This window comes from Thamnophis sirtalis, unplaced genomic scaffold (genome assembly GCF_051295495.1).
Source record: "Thamnophis sirtalis isolate CommonGarterSnake01/CBP01778 unplaced genomic scaffold, rThaSir2_p1.2 scaffold_1, whole genome shotgun sequence".
Taxonomy (NCBI): domain Eukaryota; kingdom Metazoa; phylum Chordata; class Lepidosauria; order Squamata; family Natricidae; genus Thamnophis; species Thamnophis sirtalis.
Window position 1 is genome coordinate 90,996,116 of NW_028261381.1, and position 16,979 is coordinate 91,013,094.

The window sequence follows — 16,979 nt, forward strand, 5'->3', positions numbered from 1 at the left end:
TTCCGTCAACAATTTAAACTGAAATTGGCGTAGAAAAAGTCTGTCACAATGAGGAAGATATTGTATTTCTGCCAACAGATCTTGAGTGTGATATACTTCAAATAACACTGATTAGAGGTGTTGTGTATTGGAAGTTTGAATCGGATTAAAGTGTAGATCACTTTCAAGATATTTACCTCAAGGTGCACACTGGTTTAACCATCGCCCTTTCCTCTCCAGAAATCTGTAATTCTGAGAAAGTTCAAAGATTTCTGATAAAAAAAAGTCTCAACATTATTTTCAAATTACAGTTTGCGGAATTTGACTTTGGCAGAAGCCATGACATTTAAAATATTAAAAGAAAAGAAAAGAAATAAAAGAGATTTCAAACAGAAATTGGACACCCATTTGTCTGGGATGGACTGAAACTTCCTGCCTCTGACATGAGAACTTGAAGTCCCTCCTTAACTATATTTCTAGGATGAAACACACCGGGATCTAGTTTAGGCTGTAGAAAAAAATGGTCTGAAAGTGTGCAATGACTAACAAATAGTGCAACAGAAGGACCTTCTCTATCAATCAAGGTTACATAGTGGTTTGAAATGAATAATAGAGGACGTGATGAAAGTGAATACATTTCTGCATGAAATGAAGAAAGTCATCAGAAGAATGTTTTTCTCCTCTGTCAAAATATTTGTCCCAGAAGTAATTTACACTTTTCATTTTTAAACTATGGAATTCATTTCACAGCAAAAATTTAAAAAGGATTCAAATAGTGTAGGCGATTTAGTCCTAGGGTGCAAAACCTGAATGAACTGGATGGCAGAAGACACAATTTTCTGAATCATTTTGCTGACATCTACTGATCATCCAGATTTTTACAGTCCAGTTCTGATAACTTTAATATAGATTAAACTACAAAAGATGAAGAAACTCTCAAACTTTCATAATGCTAGGTTTCAATTAGCCCTAATATGACAGGTAGAATATTTGTTGGAATATATTTTATGCACTTTTACTTCTTGTGGTTGTTTCACATAGTTTGCCATCATGGCAACACAATGCAGGATTAAAATGTACTTTATGTGATGCAAAATAGTGTTTCCTACCTCAAGGATGGATGGTGTTTTTTTTAAAAAAAATGTTCTGAGAATATCAAAGGAAAAAAATCTAGAATATAGAGAAAGATAAAGAATGGACATTCATTTCTATGTGAATATTGGATCATCTCTACCTTCATGAACTATTGGCCAATAGAGTTATTAAATCAATGTCTTATCTAATGTTAAATAGTTTCATGATTGATGCAAAAGCTATTACATTCTTAAACATAACAAAATACTTTTTCATGTTGCAACTTTATAGCTTGGTTTCCACATAATCTCTTGTTTGTTTTGAAGTCTCAATCACTGTATTTAATACTGATTGCCATTATCTGTTGTTCTATAATGTAGTTGGCTTGCTGTGTTATCTCGGCAAATTATAAACCACTAAACAGGCAAACAAGGGGAGTACTTCTAACATCACTATTTTAGGAGCACTTGAAGTCATTAGTATGTGGTTAGGGTGCGTGTATTGGGTGTTTTCAGTGATTAAAAAAATAATTATACAGTTGGGTGAATATATATCCTCAAGGATAACTTGTGTGTGCTGAACAGCCAGTGGCACATGCATCTGACTCTAATCCTTCTTGCTCTTCGTAAATTCAGTTCTTGCAAATCCTGTGCTAACATGCAATCCATTTCGGTATCTGTTTGCACACCTATGAAAAGATATTTAAAATGTAGGAAATGAAGCAATGAAATCATACATGCAGAGGCACAAAAATAAAAATCTAGTTTTCTAAACTTATTCTCCCTGCTGATAACAGTGATTTAACTATCAGTAAACATATTTGTGTATTACTCTTTATTTTTTCAGAAATAATCAGTGTGCATCAGATTGCCATATCCTTTTGATATTTTTTTTTTAAATGTAACTATAATATAGAATAGAATAACAGGGTTGGAAGCCCTACACCATTTCAGACAAATGGTTGCCAAACCTCTTCTTAAAAACTTCTCGTGTTAGAGCATTCACAGCTTCTGGAGGCAAGTTGTTCCACTGATTAGGAAATTTCTTATAGTTCTAGGTTGCTTCTCATCTTGATTAGTTTCCATCCATTGATTCTTGTACTTCCCTCAAGTGCTTTGGAGAATAGTTTGACTTCCTCTTCTTAGTGGCAGCCCCTGAGATATTGGAACACTGCTATCATATCACCACTAGTTCTTCTTTTTATTAAACTGGACATACCAAATTTCAGCAACTATTCTTTATATGTTTTAGCCTGCAGTCCCTTAATCATTTTGTTGCTCTTCTCTGAACTCTTTCTAGAGTCTCAACATCTTCATTAGTATGCAGTATTCCAAGTGTGGTCTTATCAGGGCATTATAAAGTGGCATTAACACTTCATGTGTTCTTGATTATATCCCTCTGTTAATGCAGCCTAGAACTGTATTGGCTTTGCTTCAAATTTGATGAGTTCCCCATTTATTCCCTCATCCAAATAATTGATCAGCCTAAAACAGAGCCTTGGAGTACCCCATTGTATACTTCCCTCCTTGTAGCATATAGCATGGATTATTAATTTTATTTTCTTTAGGCTTTAGAAATACTAGAGTTATATATTATCATCTTATACGTATCTTTTCAAAAGTAAGTTCTATTGAACTTGGTTGCTTTCATGTAAAATAACCAATGCATAATCTTGGGAAAAAGGGACGTGGTGGCTCAGTGGCTAAGATGCTGAGCTTGTCTATCAAAAAGATTGGCAGTTCAGCAGTTTGAATCCCTAGCGTCCTGTAACAGGGTGAGCTCCCATTACTTGTCCCAGCTTCTGCCAACCTAGCAGTTCGAAAGCACGTAAAAAATGCAAGTAGAAAAATAGGAACCACCTTTGGTGGGAAAGTTACAGCATTCTGTGTACCTTTAGTGTGGCCACATGACCATGGAGACATCTTCAGACAGCACTGGCTCTTCAGCTTTGAAACCAAGATTAGCACCATCCCCTAGAGTCAGGAACGACTAGCACATATGTGCAAGGGGAACCAACCTTTACCTTTTAATCTTGGAAATAAAGCTTATTGGCTCAATAAGCTTTATTTACTTCATAGGTACATAATCATAGATACAAAGACACGGATAGTGTCCAAGTTTCACGATGTACATCAAGATAACATAATGGTAGAATTCCAGATTTTTGGTTTCACCTTAAAGTTAACAGATGCCAACAAGACTAATATCCTGCACAATTAATAATTTAGAATGTGAAATTTCAACTACATTTTTCCTGTGTTGTGTTATTAAAATCTCAGTAATCCTTCTTTCTTTTTCATATGGCAAGCTTACTACTATCCCTCTAGAGATAAAACTCAGAATTGCTTCATTAATGTCAATAGTACCTATTATGGTGAATTTATGGAAGGCTTCATTAACATTAAATATTTTGCTTTTTAAACATAATAAATAGCTTTACAAATATTTTGAGTTGCATGTTAGCTGAACGATATTTTATATGTGGATCTTAGGACAATTTTTAATTTTTCATTCTAGTGTGAATTTTCAACTATATCATATTACGGATATGAGAAGGAGAAATTTAGTTATGTTGGACAATTTGCTTGAGAAACACAGATAAAATTATGCAGCATCTCAATTTTCACTTAAAATCACTATTTCTTTTTTTGGGGGGAGAAGGGTGCCCTCTTTAGGCACTTCCCTGTGTGGGAATGATTAGTGATGTTTTTCCTATTGGCACATCAGGAGAAATTTACCAATTGTTTTCATTAGAATTTCCTGCATTAAAAGTGTGAGGTGAAAGAATAGGGTCATAAAAGGCAGGGCAAAGGATACCCACTAATGGATTTGAGAAAAATATATTAATATAGTGGTGAAGAAGACCCCTTATATGTGTAAATTTCAGATGTTCCAGGTTATAAAGAAGCTATTTACACAATCGTTTTTAAAACTAGAATTGCTAGACAGTACTGTAAAAATCCAGGTGATCTCTAGATGGAAGCAGGAGTTAATTTTCTGCATCTCTTTTCTTCCTGCTAGCAGTTATCTGAATTTTTAAAAATTATGGCTAAGCTATATTTTATATAGCTCCTTCCCAATATATTCCCCATCTGGAGTACACAACCTCCGCATTTAGATAGGCCTACCAGATCTACTGTAGGCTGCAAAACTACACCACTAGGTAACAAGAAAGAAATATAGAAATGTATTTTAAACGAATTTGGCAAGATGATCAATCTAGTAATCCTACAGTTACCAGCAACTGTTTCAGGGACACATTTAGTATTTTCTTGTATCATTTTATTGCTATCTAGATTGAATCTATGCCACATAAACACATATCTAGTACCCTTTGTAAATTAAATTGCTCCCAATCACTTGATTTATGAACAAAGCCGTGTCTGTGTGTGTATTTGTTTGTGTGTTTTCATAGATTTTCACGGGTACAGGTATGCAGGTTTTTTGTGTTTTTCTGGGTCCGGTGTCGGTTTTTGTGGCTGGGACTCGTTTGTTGACTAGGGCTAGTTTCCAGATGTCTGGTAGGCGGGAGGTATTGTCACGTTTATTCATGTTGTGGGGGTGTTTCTCTATTTCTATGGCTTCCATAATTATTCTCTTGTTGAAGTGTTCAGTTTTGGAGAGTAATTTGGTTCGACAAATTTGGTTCGATTAATTTGGTTCTGGGTCCGACACCAGACCCAGAACAACACAGGACGCAACCACCAATCACCCTCACCAAACTCAAACCCAAACCCATCCCATAGACCAAATACAACCACCATCCAGAAGCCAAACCATGGCGGCATCACCAACTGCTGCACCCCGCTCCGACCCACACACAAAGCAAATTAACACACGCCATGAACACATGGCCAGATGCAAACTCGGAGCCAAACCAAAGCCTGGGATGTTACACCTCAGCCATCTGCTCAGGACATTACATCACAGAACTCAGGAGGTTACAACACAAAGGCTCAGGATGTTACAATGCAGCCAACCCCCCCCCCCCAGGTTGCAGCACAGGACTCAGGATATCACAATAGAGCTCAGGTGGTCATCACACAGCCCATTACCCAGGTCACTACAACACAAAAGAACAATAGGCACGCAGCCAGTACCTCAGCCACACAGGATGTTACAAAACAGCTGACTAAACTGCAAACATCAACTCCATCAACTAATCAAGATGTTACAACACAGCCAACCAATCTGCTTGCAGCAACAGAGCAAGCACGCCACACATACACACCAGTATTCATAGAGGGATGGCAGCTCCGATCACGCTTTGCTCGCGCATATATATATATGTGTGTGTGTGTGTGTGTGTGTGTGTGTATTTAGTGTCACAAACCCTGGTATGCCCAAATATGGGAGGAGGCATACTGCTTCCTTTCTCTGTCTATGGGCTCATCACAAGAGACCATCCAGACAGAAAGCCAATATTTTTACTGATGCCTTTGTTACATTTGTGTTGTATTTGAGCTAATAAATAAATAAAGGGAGACTAGTATAGAGTTATTTCAAGCTATTTAGCTCTCATCAGCTAGCCATACCCTTACTGGGATTTGAACCTGTGCTGTATTACATATTAGGCAGTTGTGTTAACCACTAAGCCACAAGTTGTTTTCTGAGGTTTTCGCAGGTGTTTGTACCAATCAGAACACACCTCCACCCAATCGGAACACAGCCAAGCTCCCTCCCAATCAGCTCACACCCCCACTGGCAGTTAAAAGGAAGAAACAGCTGTGATCTCACATTGCTCCTGGAAGCATGAAACCGAGTAAACCAGCCTGAAGATGACGAATGAGACTTCATCGAAACATCGCAAAGACACTTCCAATTTTACGCGGGAGAAAACCCAAATAACCAAAGATCTACGTGTGTGTGTGTGTGTTTGTGTGTGTGTGTGTATACATACACACACACACACATACACACACACACACACATACATACACACACATGTTTTGTAAGAGATTTTTTTTTCAGTATAGTTGGGTTCTCAGCCTACAGTTTGATCTAAACTATTCTGGAAGTACCTTATGCAGCAGCTCCTCCTTCTATATTCCTTGGTCAATTTTTATTAATTAAAATATGGAAAGCATATCCAGATGATAACTCTAAACATTTCTGTTATGTGACTCAGCCAATGTATTCTTGGATGTCCTAGTGTTTTATTATTGTTATTGACAAATGCTTCCTTCCTCATCTTTGAACTTAAATACTTTAAAAACATAGTTGACAGACAAGGCTGAAAAATACATTTGACCTGGAGGGGAATGGATCTTTTAAAAAGGGAGCACAGACCTGAGGCCTGATATTGATCTCATCCCTCTCAACCACAAAAATGAATGAAATTGCAGTCATGCCAATCAGTACAAATGGCTATAATCCAGCATTTGTGTGGATCGTTTGCTTTTCCTCTGAGAATTTTTAAAGGAGGGAAGGAAGACCATAATGAATGTTATCATATTTGGAATTTGCATACCCATTATATACATAGTGAATTTTAAACAAAAATACTGTGGGTTTGGTGCATAGAATATGCATATTAACGTTTGAAGTATGGTGCATAATGAATAAAACTGCTACTTAACCCTACTACATGATTTGGATTATGCATTTAATATTCAGGAGCTGAAATTCCTAAACTAAACTTTACATATGCCCAAGGATTTTGACATGCTTTTTTAAAACATTTCCTTTTCTAAGATCAGCAGACTGCCATCTGTTTTTGAAAGTATCTTCAGCTTGCTATGGGAAATTGATGGGTGAGGGGCTGCTGTTTGACGAGCACAAGCCCATATTCCTATATCAGAGCACAGAATGCTTCATACAGTGGTTGGGATTTCAGCCTGGCTAGAGAAGCAATGCTAGTGAATGCCTTCCTCTGTGGCAACATCGAAGATCTTCAATAAAAAGATCAACAGCACCAAACATTTGCCCCTCAATCCAGACTTCTTTCAAACTGCTGGCAAGTCAATCAGATGTTTATAGTTGATTCCAGAGGAACCTGTACAGATAAATCCGCATCGGTATGCTGGAGCCAGATCCCACTGACTTGAAGCAGCTAATAGTATATTATCTGGAATTTTTAAAGCCTGTTGAAAGTAGAGTTAAGCCATTATGCCTAGTGGCCTGGAGAGCTCTTCCATAGCTAGCTTGGGGGCAGCAACGAAGCTGGCAGAGTCAGCTCTTAATATTTACCAGCACATTATTGCCATCTACACAGAGGTGGTATTCAGCATGTTCTCTCTGGTTCGGGCAAACTGGTAGCGGTGGCTGTGGGAGGCTCTGGCTGCATGCCTCAACATAATGTGTGAGCACTGTGGGTGTGCAGAAGGCAGTGCACATGCGCATATGAAGTGCATGAGAGCAAAGCAAGCAAGCATGCCAGCATGCTCACATTTGTGAACCAATAGGGAAGTTAAGTGAATCCCACCTCTGCATCTATACTAGGATACTCAGACCACACTTATACTTAAATATAAATGCATCTCAAAAACTTTTTTTTGCCATCCCTTTGGGTGAGCGTTGATTCCTTGTAAGTGTCTGGGCTAGTCCTTACAGTTTTCTTGGTCAGGTTTTTTGGAAGTGGTTTGCCATTACTACCATTTTCCTAAGGCTAAGAGAGAGGGAGTTTACTCCGCTGGCTTCATGCTTAAGGTGGGACTAGAATTCATGTTTCCCCAGGCTGGTAACTTGACCACCAACTGGATGTTGAAAAAAATGCTACTACTTAAAATAATAATAAACTAATAATTACATTGCTTGCTAAGTATTAACAGCCTTATTCAAAACTATCGCTACAACTTCCATTATAGTCTAAGGCAGTGTTGGCGAATCTTTTTGGCAGTAAATGCTGAAATGGGAGTGTACGTACACACGTGCAGGAATGCCAGAAACCAGAGGTTTCCTGGTATGCATATGCGCACCAGGAAGCTGAGTTTCCGGTTTCTGGCATGGGCATGTGCGTTGGTCATCTGGTCTTCTGGTTTATGGCATGCACGCACATGCAAAGACCAGCTGGCCAGTGTGCTTCCATGCCTCAGAAACTGGAAGCTCGGCTTCCGGCACACACATGCGCGCCAGGGAGCTGCTTCTGCATGCACGGAGACCAGCTGGCCAGTGCACATGTTCGTGTCAGAACCAGGAAGAGAAACGGGTAACAGCTGACATGCCCAGAGAGATGGCTCTGTGTGCCACTTCTGGCACACATGCCTTTGGTTCACCATCAGAGGTCTAAGGGGTTCTCCTATGTTATAGAACTCAGAAGTAATATTTATTAGATGAACTTTTGCCTCTGTTTGAAGACAGAGGGAGAGATAACAGATAGCTAGGCAACTGAGCTGGCCTTAGTTTCATTGTTCTTATTGTCGTCGGACTTTAGTTTGATTACTGGTATTATTGTATACCCCAAAATGTGAAATCACAGTTTCAGTTCTGCATCCACATCAAATTCTTCCCAAGAATCTTGCATGTCATAATGTATCAGGATATTATTATTATTAATATTAGGGTGCTTTCATTTATTGCTTACACAGAGTAAAGGCACTCCATTGAGAGAACAAAATATGGGATGAAATGGTCTGAATAGTGTTACGTTATTTAATCCAACATGGTAGTATTAAAATGTGTACTGGCCATCCTGTACTGCCTCTTCTTTTTTGCTAAAAAAAAAAATCCTCACATTATTCTCTGGTATAATATGATATAAGGATTTGAGAGTTGTTTAAGTTCATTCTCCTTCTGTTGACTTCCTCTCCCCATGCTTCTCAACACAATTAGTAAAGTGCAAAAATACTAATAAATATTTGCAAAACAAGATGAGTGGGTATTAAACATCTGAGAGCCATTATGTATGTCATGCTTGACTTATAGTAGCATGGTATGTGATAAAACGTGGGAGGAAAGTGGGGTCCTTAATTGATAGCATAGACAAAATAGTGGAAGAGCCTGTTGAAACATAGTATATTCTCACTCCAGCAAAACAAATATTAAGTATTTACAAATGTTGTTAATGCCTGTCTTTGCAACATGAAGATACTTGCAGATAACTATGTTCTTGCATGTAAGGAATGACAGACCTAAGTGCTGGCAATAGCATAGAAAGGCATGAGGTCTTGGGTATCTATGGAAGAAATGTTCCTTGGCAACAGCCCAACCTACTTCACCAGATGAATAATATGATCTCACGCACAGTAACACACTTGTTCTTAAAGTGTTCCTGAAGCGCTTTAGACAAAGTGTGGACTGTTACAGTGGGGGCTAAAACACATGGGTAGACTAGAGGAGAACTAAATCATAATTGCATGCACTTCTTGATTACATGGAATTAAACACCATTCATTGTTTCAGGACAAGAAATGTCCTATATCTTGAATTGCCTGTTCCTAGGACAATACTTCAATCAAACATTCAACAGAATATAGCATCCGCTTTACAACACAAACATTTAGGTCATACTTTGTTACCAACTTGGAGCATCAGCTGTTTCCCATGCTGCCTGAAGAACCCTCCCATTTTCCACAATGCCAGATGATTAGTCAGCAGCTCAGTAGCAGTTATGGCAATTTTAATCAGTGTTTCCATGCAGGTCCCAATAGGACTCATGGACATTCAACATGCTCCATCATTATCAGAGAAAACAGCCAAGTCAGACACCCTATATAATGTGGAGCTCTTTTTCTCTGGAGTTCCATTAATGACTCCTAATAAAATTTAAATCGGTTTTAAAATGTATTTATTTTGGTTTGACTAACTATATTCAAAGCTACTTTGGAAAGAAGAGCTTTAACATATTAACAATATTTTAAAATCAACATACTTCCTGGATTTCAAATTGCTTGTAGTCGATAACTGCAAGGGATAAAAATAAATATTTCAAAGATCTTGGGTTCTAAATGAGACCCCTGGATTGTGCTCAGCATTTTTGCTTTCCAGCTATTCTCTGAAGGAATATTTCTCTACCCTCTTAATTCAGAAGTGTGGGCCACTGCTAGTAATGAACTAACTCCAGAACTCATTCTGCAATCTCCCAATGCCAATTATCTGCTATGAAAATTCATTAAATAGAGGGCAAGATGGGAATCCAGGTGGTTGGTGGGTGGTGAAGAAGGTATTAGGGTGGAGGGAAATGTACTTTACCATTCTCCATTTGCTCACTTGCTATGTTGCCACACATTTATTGAATCCACATGCCAATATCTGGCATTGGATGCTGCCATATTGGATCAATTCAAATTAATTTTATGAAAAGTTTAAATGATCTTTTAGAAGTCTGAGATGCATTACTGACGTAAGCAACTAGAATTCTCCAAATAATCGAGTGACATATTGTTGTTTATTCTGATGATCCCTCATGCTTTATCTTCATCTGAAAATTTGGAATTATTTGAAATTCTGGCATCATTTTCAGAACATTATAGAAGAGGACACACAGCAGTATATGTACTTGTTTGTCTCTTTGCTTGAGGAAGAGGGGAAGGAAAGGGGGAAATGAACAGGGACAGAGACATGCAATACAATTTTAGGAAACTCCAATACTTGTGAATAAGATTCAAGGAGACAATGTTTACAGTTTGCTTAAGTTTATTTTTTCCCTAAGTCCAGCTAGCTGAGCAAGCCAGAAACTCAGCTAATTCAGTGACAAGAAAAGGACCATTTGCATTCTGTATATTTGGATAAATCATGTTATCCTAGTCAAGCTATCTAGTATGAAATCAAAAAGTCAATTCCTACTGAGTTGGTGGTCTTACACTCTGCAGTTATTTTTCCAAGGAAATGAGGTGAAAGTGTAGAGTGGCTGAAAAGTATAAGGTGCTCTAATAAAAAGAAGGGGAGGAGGGCAGTAAACCTATTCTTAAAGAACCTGAAGGCAGAACAAGAAGCAATGAATTGAAATTAATCAAGGAGAAAACCAACCTAGAACTAAGGAGAATGATTAATCAGTGAAACAACTTGCCTCCAGAAGTTGTGGGTACTCCAACAATGGGGGTTTTTAAGAGGAGATTGGACAACCATTTGTCTGAAATTTTATAGGCTTTCCTGTTTCAGCAGTGGGTTGGACTAGAAGACCTCCAAGGTCCTTTCCTGTTTTTCTGTTAAAGCTCACTACCAGCCTGCCAAGCCACAGAATGTACCTTCCATACATTAATTGATTACAGCATTCAACCATGCCCTCCATTGTCTATCTGGTTGATGAGGTGTTTGATGTTATGCATGAGTTAGATCAGCACTTTCTTGTGAAAGAGTTCGCTGAGATGCTAGGCAGAGTTTCACAGACCATGTAAATAAACACAACCGGTGCCATGGTTTCTTTCCATTTCAGAACTGAAAATCACATGGATATAGACCAAGCTGTCTATCAAGATAACAGGTCTTCAATAAGCCACTCCAAATCATTTGATTACAATTGCAGACCATGTACATTTAATAAATAAATAAATAAATAAATAAATAAATAAATAAATAAATAAATAAATAAATAAATAAGTAAGTAAGTAAGTAAGTAAGTAAGTAAGTAAGTAAGTATCAGGAATGGGGCCATGCTCACACAGATCTTTCACACATACTATAATGACAATGGTTGGCAATTGTCCTTGACTAAAATTTGAAAAGCACCAACCATAAGAAAACCTATGTCGAATCACCACATGGAATGTGCTAGGGTGGTGCTTCCAAGATTCAGCCACCACACCCAATATTTTTTTTTAAAATTTGTGTTTCCCCCAAATAACTCTCAACCTATCACCCAGACTACCACTAGATGGGTGCAAAGAATTCATCTATCATAACTGTGTAGTAATTCCCTGGATTTATGCAGGTGCTCCATAAATGTTCTTGGAGGAGTTCAAGAAAATGATTTTGGTGTGTGTGAGATGTGTTTTTCGCAATGAGTACACTTGGGTATTTCTGCATAATTTTTCTAATGATTATTGACTAGTTGACCTATCAACCACTAGTAGACAGTAAAATATTGAACTTCTTGTTCCACTTGCCTGTCAAATAGTGGTCATCCAGACCCTGCAGCCAAAATGCTGACATTAGATAAGTATTTAGAAAAGCTAACATCTAAGAAATTACTTTACTGATTCTTGGGTTAAATCAGTGTATCTAAAGCTCTGCATATCCAAAAGGATAGGAGAAGAGGAAAATGACTATATGTTAAAGCCAGATCTATACTAAATGATATTCTAAATGGAGTGAAGAGAGGAAGTTAAATTTCTGCCTTCCCCAAGAACGATAACCAGGAACAAGAATTCCCCACTGCACAGGCTATAGTAGTAGCTGAGTCCTTTTAATTACATGTATTAAACTGGGAATGGGGAAGCCAATTTTAGGGTTAACAATGAGCCAACTACTCTGAGGGAGCCAGGGCTCCATTCTGTTCATCAGCTATAACAATATTGAAGAACAGGCATTGAACCCATAAACCAAATAGCTGGTCTTCTAGGCCAGGGGTGTCAAGCTCAAGGCCCGCGGGCTGATTTGGCCTTCAGGGTTCTTAGATCTGGCCTATGGGCCCATCCTGGAAACAGCAAAGGACCAGCTTGTGCCAGTGAAAACAGAGGTCAGGAGAGACACATGTGGCTCTCCCAAGCTCCATTTTGACTAGCAGAGCAATGCAGAGGCCTCGGCAGAGGCTCCCAATTCAAATGATGTTGAGCTGGCCACACACACACACACACACACACACACACACACACACACACACGAGGTTAAACACAACACTGATGTAGCCCTCAGTTCTAGTCCTACTGGAGCAGGTCGTCACTTTTCTGTCATCTTTTTAATGCACCATTGGTTGTCCAGATGGGAGATCTTCCATTTTTCCAAATCAAACATGCTTTCATGTTGGACTATGGTGGACTGGCTTCTGCTTATTTTGGTAGTATTCTATCTATGAGAACAAACCTCTGTTGGGAGGACAGGTCTTCATAAAATATTAAATGGGGTATTTTTATCTACATATACCCTTCTAGGCTATGTAGCTGAGCCCTGTGTGCTGTTGTTCATCAAAATAACAAAACAATGGCTATGGCAGGTATAAAAGTTTGTAAACCTTTTCCAGTTAGACTTTTATAAGATCTTTTGGGAGAATTAATAGCTTCAGAGTGTTTTCTGTAATCAGATAAGTGTCTTTTTATGTTTATTCTGGATTTTATGTCCACCTTTCTTTGCTAAACTCATCAGAGGAAGAATTGGTTGCCACACATCCCCAAAGCATAATATTGCCATTCCCTGTGCTTAATGGTTGGCAAAATGTGATTTTCTTTAGTACTTTGGCCTTGTTTCACCAGATGTATCCTATGGAGTTGTGGCTCAACAGTTTAATTTTTGTTTCATTTTTCCAAAGTATTTTGATCCCAAATATTTCAGGTTTCTTGTGCTTTTCTTTTGCACAACTTAGAGAATGGTTTTTGCGGTGAGGTTTCCTTCTAACGACTCTCCCATGCACATCATTGTATAAGCAGCAGTGTTGTGTGGACCTATAGATACCTGCTCCAGTGTCAGGTAAAGTTTTCAGGCAATTGCTTGCAGTAATTTGTAGGTTCTGTTTTGCAAGTATGTTTAATTGGGAGTAATTCTACCAGTGATTTTTCTTGATTTTCCAGCTGTTCCATAATCATGAAAAAAATAAATCTAGAAAGAAGTTGGCTATCTCAACAAAATCCATCTTGAAGTAGATGTTTTGGAATAGTCTTCATAGTTTATAGACTTGAAAATCATTTGGGGGCATTCAATGCATATATGGAGATCTAAGAATATTTCTGAGCTAGAATTGTTCTGCAAGAAACAGTGGAGAAAAATTCCAAGATATTTTTAATCTTGGACAGATATAAAAATATTGGAAATTATTATTTCTGCCAAACCATTGACTGAAAGAGTACCCAAACATCTGCATTTGTCATGTCCATTTACTTTGAATCTGTAAACAACTGTTCAGAAGTAGTAAGCATGCATTCCAATTAGTAGAAAGGAGTTGTGGTTAACTTTGTATAGTATAAAAGTGCTATCAGATTATATTCACCCAGAATACCCTGGAACATGCAGTCTGACCAGAGGTATCTTAAATTTGGTATATAACTACAGATTATTAGCCACTTCGAGTATTCTATAATTAGAAAGGGAAAATTAAAAAAAATGATATTTAAAAAAATAACAAAAAAAAAACATTGTGTCACTGCTGTAATTCCATGAACAACAAACAAGAAGATTCATTATGCTCAGTCTTGATTTGTTTCAGGTACAGTTGGCTGAACAAGTCTAAAAGGCCTGATCTCTAATGCAAATCATGGTTTATTCAGGCTGTGGTTTATTTACATGTTAAACTGAGTTCTACCTGGGAATACTGTATCTGCAGGGCTGTTTTCTCATCCAGTATAAACTGAGTTTATGCGAAACTCCTAAGTGGAATCTGTTAATAATTTTTATGCCATGGGTTACGGGGGATGAAGACCTGTATAATGAAACTTCTTGCCCTCTAAAATTTGAAGAGTTGCAACTTTAGTAGATTCCAAGAAATTACTAAAATTCAGAATTGGTTAACAGAACGTTTGACTTACAATGACACTATCTACTTTCTTTTATTATTGGGTATTTGTGTAAAAGTGGTCATTATTTTTTTAAGAAAGGTCTTGTCTGAAGTTAATTTGAAAATTTTCTAGAACCTGACTGACTTGCAAGTACAATCTGTATGCAGCTAATTTCTTCAATGTTTTTGATTGTTTGCAGATCAGGTGTACTATAGATTATTGAGTCGTCTATTTATAATATATTTTTCCATTTAAAATGACATAATATTGCTTTTATTTCTGCAGAATTAGTGCATATAATTTCAAACTCCAAACTGAGATTTTCCTGCAAAAGACAATAATTTTCTGGGTTTTTTCCAATTACTGCAAGCGTATCACAGATGCTTGGTAACCTTTCCAAACATACTGTTAACACTTGTCATACAAATAGAGAATAATTAATTATCATGCCTAAAGTGTGACATTTTCTCCACAAAGGCCTTGGGACTTCTAGGCAAACATTTTTAACTTGTTCCTAGCAGGATACTCCAATCAAGAGCATCTGCTGTAGACAGCTACTTAAATGACAGCATTTGATATATGATATAAAAAAATAAAACAGGGGAACACTGTTGTACAGTGATTAGAAGAGAGTAGTACTTGGGTGGATTTCAAACACTGTAAGAAGCCACAGTGCAATTTGTTTGGTTTTGGATCCTATCTTTGTGGTTTGTGAACTATACCTTATGTCTTAAGTATGTTGAGAGAATCCAAATAACTCTGATTTATTCAACAACACACCACTGTTAAACAAATCATAGGACAATCTAGTTTCTAAATCAGGCCATAGTTCTATTATCTGTACCGATCCAGAGTTTCCAAACCTCTGTGACCAAATATTAATTCCTGAAAGTTTCTGAGCATCCTCCATGCTAATGTCCTATGGGAACCAGATCCTGAATAAAACTTCAGGTTGTGTTACCCATGTTCCAATAGTGGATGGATTTATAATGTATCCTCCCCAACGTGATGCCCTACCTAATATGTTTGATTGCAACTCAGAGAAATGTTGCCAATGAGCCTTCTGTCCTGAGTTGGAATTCTGGGAGGTGCAATCCCAATCCATCTTGAAGGTATCGTATCATAGAGAGATGAATAAATGTCTAGCTTTTTCCAACTATTGTGGGGGGGGGAAACTTATCTGTGTAGCTTATGCTTTTTTTAAAAAATGTATTTGTTTTCAATTTCTTTTCCATTTCTTTTCTTCTCTTGAACAGTTCCACCAAGTGAAAAGAGTGATGACCATCCTTTTCCTTACTATGGTTATTTCATACTTGAGTTGCATGAAAGCTGCCCCCATGAAGGAAGTTAGTATCAGAGGACAAGGCAGCTTGGCTTATCCTGGTCTCCGGACACAGGGAAATCTGGAGACCCTCAGTGGGCCCAATGACGCCACCAGAGGATTAACATCTTTGGCAGACACTTTTGAACATGTCATTGAGGAGCTCCTGGACGAGCAGCAGGTCATCCAACCCAGCAAAGAAAATAAGGATGCCGACTTGTACTCATCACGGGTGATGCTAAGCAGTCAAGTGCCTTTGGAGCCTCCTCTGCTTTTCCTGCTCGAGGAGTATAAAAACTACTTGGATGCCGCAAACATGTCCATGAGGGTACGGCGCCATTCTGACCCTGCTCGCCGTGGGGAGCTGAGTGTGTGTGACAGTACTAGTGAGTGGGTGACAGCGGCTGAAAAAAAGACTGCAGTAGACATGTCTGGAGCAACAGTTACAGTCCTGGAAAAAGTCCCAGTGCCCAAAGGCCAACTGAAGCAATATTTTTATGAGACCAAGTGCAGCACGAAGGGTTATGCAAAAGAAGGCTGTAGGGGAATAGACAAGAGGTACTGGAATTCCCAGTGCCGAACTACTCAGTCTTACGTCCGCGCTCTCACCATGGATAACAAAAAGAGAGTTGGATGGCGCTTTATAAGAATAGACACTTCCTGTGTTTGTACACTGACCATCAAAAGGGGAAGATAGTGGATTCATGTTGGATAGATTATATTGAGTCAAAAATTATCTATTTGTATATATACATAACAGGGTAAATTATTCAGTAAGAAAGAAAATAATTTTATGGACTGCATGTATAAAGGAAGTTTATACAGTACCGTGGTTCCACAATCTATTTATTGAACATGTCCATGACCTAAAAGGGAACAAAAGGAGAAAAAAAAATCCATTTGTGCACAACTTTGAAAACAAACAAAATTGCATTACATTCCTCTAACATTGTGATTTGTTGCCGTTGCCAAGAATTGAAAACTTTAAAAAAAAATTAAAAAAATAAAATTGCATGCTGCTTCAATTGTGAATTGATGAGAAACTGTCCTCTTTTCGAGAAAAAAAAATTTGAACCAAAACATTC

General features: G+C 38.0%; 1 protein-coding gene across 1 annotated transcript in view; it reads left to right on the forward strand.

Annotated features, from left to right (window-relative positions):
- The window catches only part of BDNF (brain derived neurotrophic factor), a 50,827-nt gene extending 34,058 nt beyond the window's left edge, over positions 1-16,769 (forward strand). The window contains exon 2 of the mRNA XM_014061142.2: positions 15,830-16,769. Coding sequence (XP_013916617.1) covers positions 15,851-16,591 — 741 coding nt within the window. The 5' untranslated portion in view covers positions 15,830-15,850 and the 3' untranslated portion in view covers positions 16,592-16,769. The remainder of the gene's footprint in view (positions 1-15,829) is intronic.
- The last annotated feature ends 210 nt before the right edge of the window (positions 16,770-16,979 follow it).